General features: G+C 48.7%; 2 gene segments (V, D, J or C); both read right to left on the bottom strand.

The window, feature by feature from the left end:
- Positions 1-1,980: 1,980 nt before the first annotated feature.
- Positions 1,981-2,619, bottom strand: LOC105309451. The segment is given in 2 exon segments: positions 1,981-2,441; positions 2,563-2,619. Coding segments are annotated over 2 exon segments (510 nt in total).
- Positions 2,620-2,844: 225 nt separating this feature from the next.
- The window catches only part of LOC105309449, a 965-nt gene continuing 776 nt past the window's right edge, over positions 2,845-3,033 (bottom strand). Inside the window, 1 exon segment of the V gene segment in view lies at positions 2,845-2,944. Coding sequence covers positions 2,845-2,944 — 100 coding nt within the window.

Here is a 3,033-nt window from a genome sequence, read left to right as displayed (position 1 = left end):
TGGTTTTCAAAGGTCTCCTGGAGTTTGGGGAGGACAGAAGCCAGCGGGTTTGCACCTTGGAGGGAACTGGCTGGGCCTCTCACTGTGGCACAGACAGAGAGTCAATCCCCCAGCTCTGCGGGCTGGGTCTCCAGGGCGGAACGGGTTCCATTAGGTTTTGGGGCTGAGAATCGCGCCTCGGGCATCCCCGACTCAGCCGCAGGGTTCTGGCATCGCAACGAAATCAGAAACTCCATTCTCTGGCTTCGATCCTGTCGGTACCAGCAAACAAATATGGGACCAGAATTGGATCGCATCCCAGAGTCACCCTCTGTCCCGTCATGTAGTCACGTGTTGTGGAATGTCTCTCTCTTTTAAAGCTGAAGAATAAAGCGTTGTATTTATACATCATGCTACACTGAAGGTTTCATGACGAGGGTGGATCTCACGCTAAGTGTTCTCACCCCCAGTAAATGAAATTCTATTCCTGCTCCCCACTCTCTCCAAACTCCCGGAGCATCCGACGCCATGAACTCATGTCTGTTTTCCATTTTCTTCTCCATCAGGTGAGATTTTAATTCTCTCCTTTCCTAAACATGTCTTCACATTATTAGTGACCTCCATGCCCCACAGAAAACAGGGGATCCTCTGCCGCTCTGCTTATCAACTGTGAACCACGTCCCTGTCCACCGCCTCCTCCCTCATCACGTCTCCGAAGCCGTCCAGGGTCCCGTCGCATCTAAGCCTGGAACGAGATGAGTCTGCGCTGTTCGTTTCTTCAAAAGGGTGCGGAGAATGCACGTGATCTAAACAAGCTGTAATCTACCCCCTGGTTGAATCCTGTGGTCATATCTCTCAAGATGCAGGAATTTTTGAGACCATAACATGAAACCATTAAATGTGAGAAGAGGTCCCCAGAGAAAGGCAGCCCGAACATCTCTTTTTACAAAAGAACAAATTTCAATCTAGGCAGGTGACTAAACCTCGAGAGGCAAGCCTTAATCGGTTACGGGTAAAAGTTTGTGGATGTTTGGTCAGCCAAAGAGAGAGGGGAAAACAGAACTTTGACGTTTGTTGGTGGCTGGTCCAGGTGACAGATTTTAGCGTCTTTGACTTTGACTTGAAATTACCACAGCTGGATCTTGGGAGTTCTTCTTAGCCTTTTAATGAATGAGTTCGAAGTGTGCAATGTTGTTGATGGCTGTACGTGCTGATGTAATGCACTGTGTTTTGGTAGGAATATATCTACATGGTCCTCAAAATTAAAATAAGGACACATTCTCATCCTCTGAATCAGGCGTCTCATAGCTAGTAGATGCCAAATCCTTCTCACATTGTTGAACGCTATTTATTCATGCACCGGTTTATTCAATTCATCATCATAAATATTTTAATCTAGTAAAGGCCACAAAATCCATATTGGCTTTTAGAAGTTCTAACAGATTCCAGACACTTCTCTTGTTTCAAATAAGCCATGATACTTGGTATTTTTTATTAATATTAAAAATGTAGTGAGAACCCTAGTAATTTTAATTTATCTTTCAAAGTGCCACATCTAGCTTTTGATATAGGTCCTCTCTGATCCCTTTCAATGGTTCATAGATTGATATCGGGCAAAATAGTTCAGAATGCTGTGAATGCATGCGTGTCCAGGCAGTACACTTGTCTTCAAATCTGACGCAAGATTTTAGCAGATCTCATTTTCCCTACTCGATAATGAACTGTGAGACGGCTTCAACACATCTGTAGGGCAGGTTCCCCTCCTCACGGCAGGAATTCATGGGAGCGGGGCTACCTCCTGCCTGGACTTGCCCTTAATATATTGCTAAGTCTCAAACTTAGAGTAATCACCAAAAAAAAAAAAAAAAAAAAAAAAAAAAAAAAAAAAATCCTCTTTTCTGCTGAAGAAAACAGAGTGAGTGATTAAAGTAATCCTGGGAAAATACCACAAACGGAATGGTGGCTAAGTAGGTAACGTCTTTTCCACTCTTGGCATAACTGTCAGTGGCTCGTGTAGGTTTGGGCCCAGCCTCTGTCTGCAGAGGAGATGACGGCCATAAAGCCACTTCCTGCCCTTGCTGCAGGAGGGGAGGGAGGCCTGGGAAAGGCGCGGGGTGTGGGGAGCAGAGGTTTCTGAGCAGAGGGGAGGCAGCGCTCCAGCTCTGTGTCTCTGCTGCTGGCACAGAGATACGTGGCCGAGTCCCCCAAGCCTGGCGCGCGGACGTCAAGAGAACAGTGGGAAGTGTTGGTCCGGCTGGGCTGGAAGTTGTCGGAGGCGTCTGTCTCATTATTAAACTGCGTCTCATAGTAGGAGAACAGCAGCTTGGGGGCTTGGCTCAGCTTCTGTTGGTACCAGTACATGGCGTCGTGATTCAGGTCCTGAAAACAATTCAGGGTCACGGGTTTTCCCACCCTGGTGACCTGGTATTTTGGGTTCTGGGTGACCATGGCACCCATGGGACCTGCAGAGAGAGATGGAAAATTAGAAACAGAGTCAAGAAGGACACTGATGTCGCTGCCAGAAAAGACAGGAGCAGGACATGATACTTTGAGTCAAAGTTGTCCTTTCTGACCAGGGCGCACCTGCTCCGAAGAGACAAAAGACCACGTAGTAAGGAAGCCTGGGACCCATGGCAGGGCCAGAACTGAACGAGGCGTCTGTCTGTACCAGGCTCTGATCTCTGGGTTGAGCGGTGGGGGCTCCGAGAGTCCCTGGTCCCTGATCGGTCAATCTGCCTGTGGTGACAGTGCTGCCGTTGATGTCACCAGGTCAAGGGTCCCTTCTTGCAATATGACCCACAGCTTCCTACTGGGCAGGGGAGCCCGGACGAGGCTGAGCCGGTACGAAGCAGGTGTGGTGCTCGCTCATTTGCTGCTCTTCCTGTAAAAAAAGTGGGTCCACTTTTCAGGGGGTTTCACGTAAAGCCTCTGCAGTTTTTGGCTGTCGGTGACCCCGTAGCGCCTCCTTGTGGCCAAGCAGAGAAGTCTCCAGCAGCAGTCTTCCTACACTGCCTGCATCTGTGCCATGGGGTGAGACTCTGCGGGCTCAGCTGT

The sequence above is a fragment of the Pteropus vampyrus genome, unplaced genomic scaffold, assembly GCF_000151845.1.
Source record: "Pteropus vampyrus isolate Shadow unplaced genomic scaffold, Pvam_2.0 Scaffold741, whole genome shotgun sequence".
Taxonomy (NCBI): Eukaryota; Metazoa; Chordata; class Mammalia; order Chiroptera; family Pteropodidae; genus Pteropus; species Pteropus vampyrus.
The sequence above is the reverse complement of the archived record's forward strand: the minus strand, read 5'-3'. Positions and strand labels throughout refer to the sequence as shown.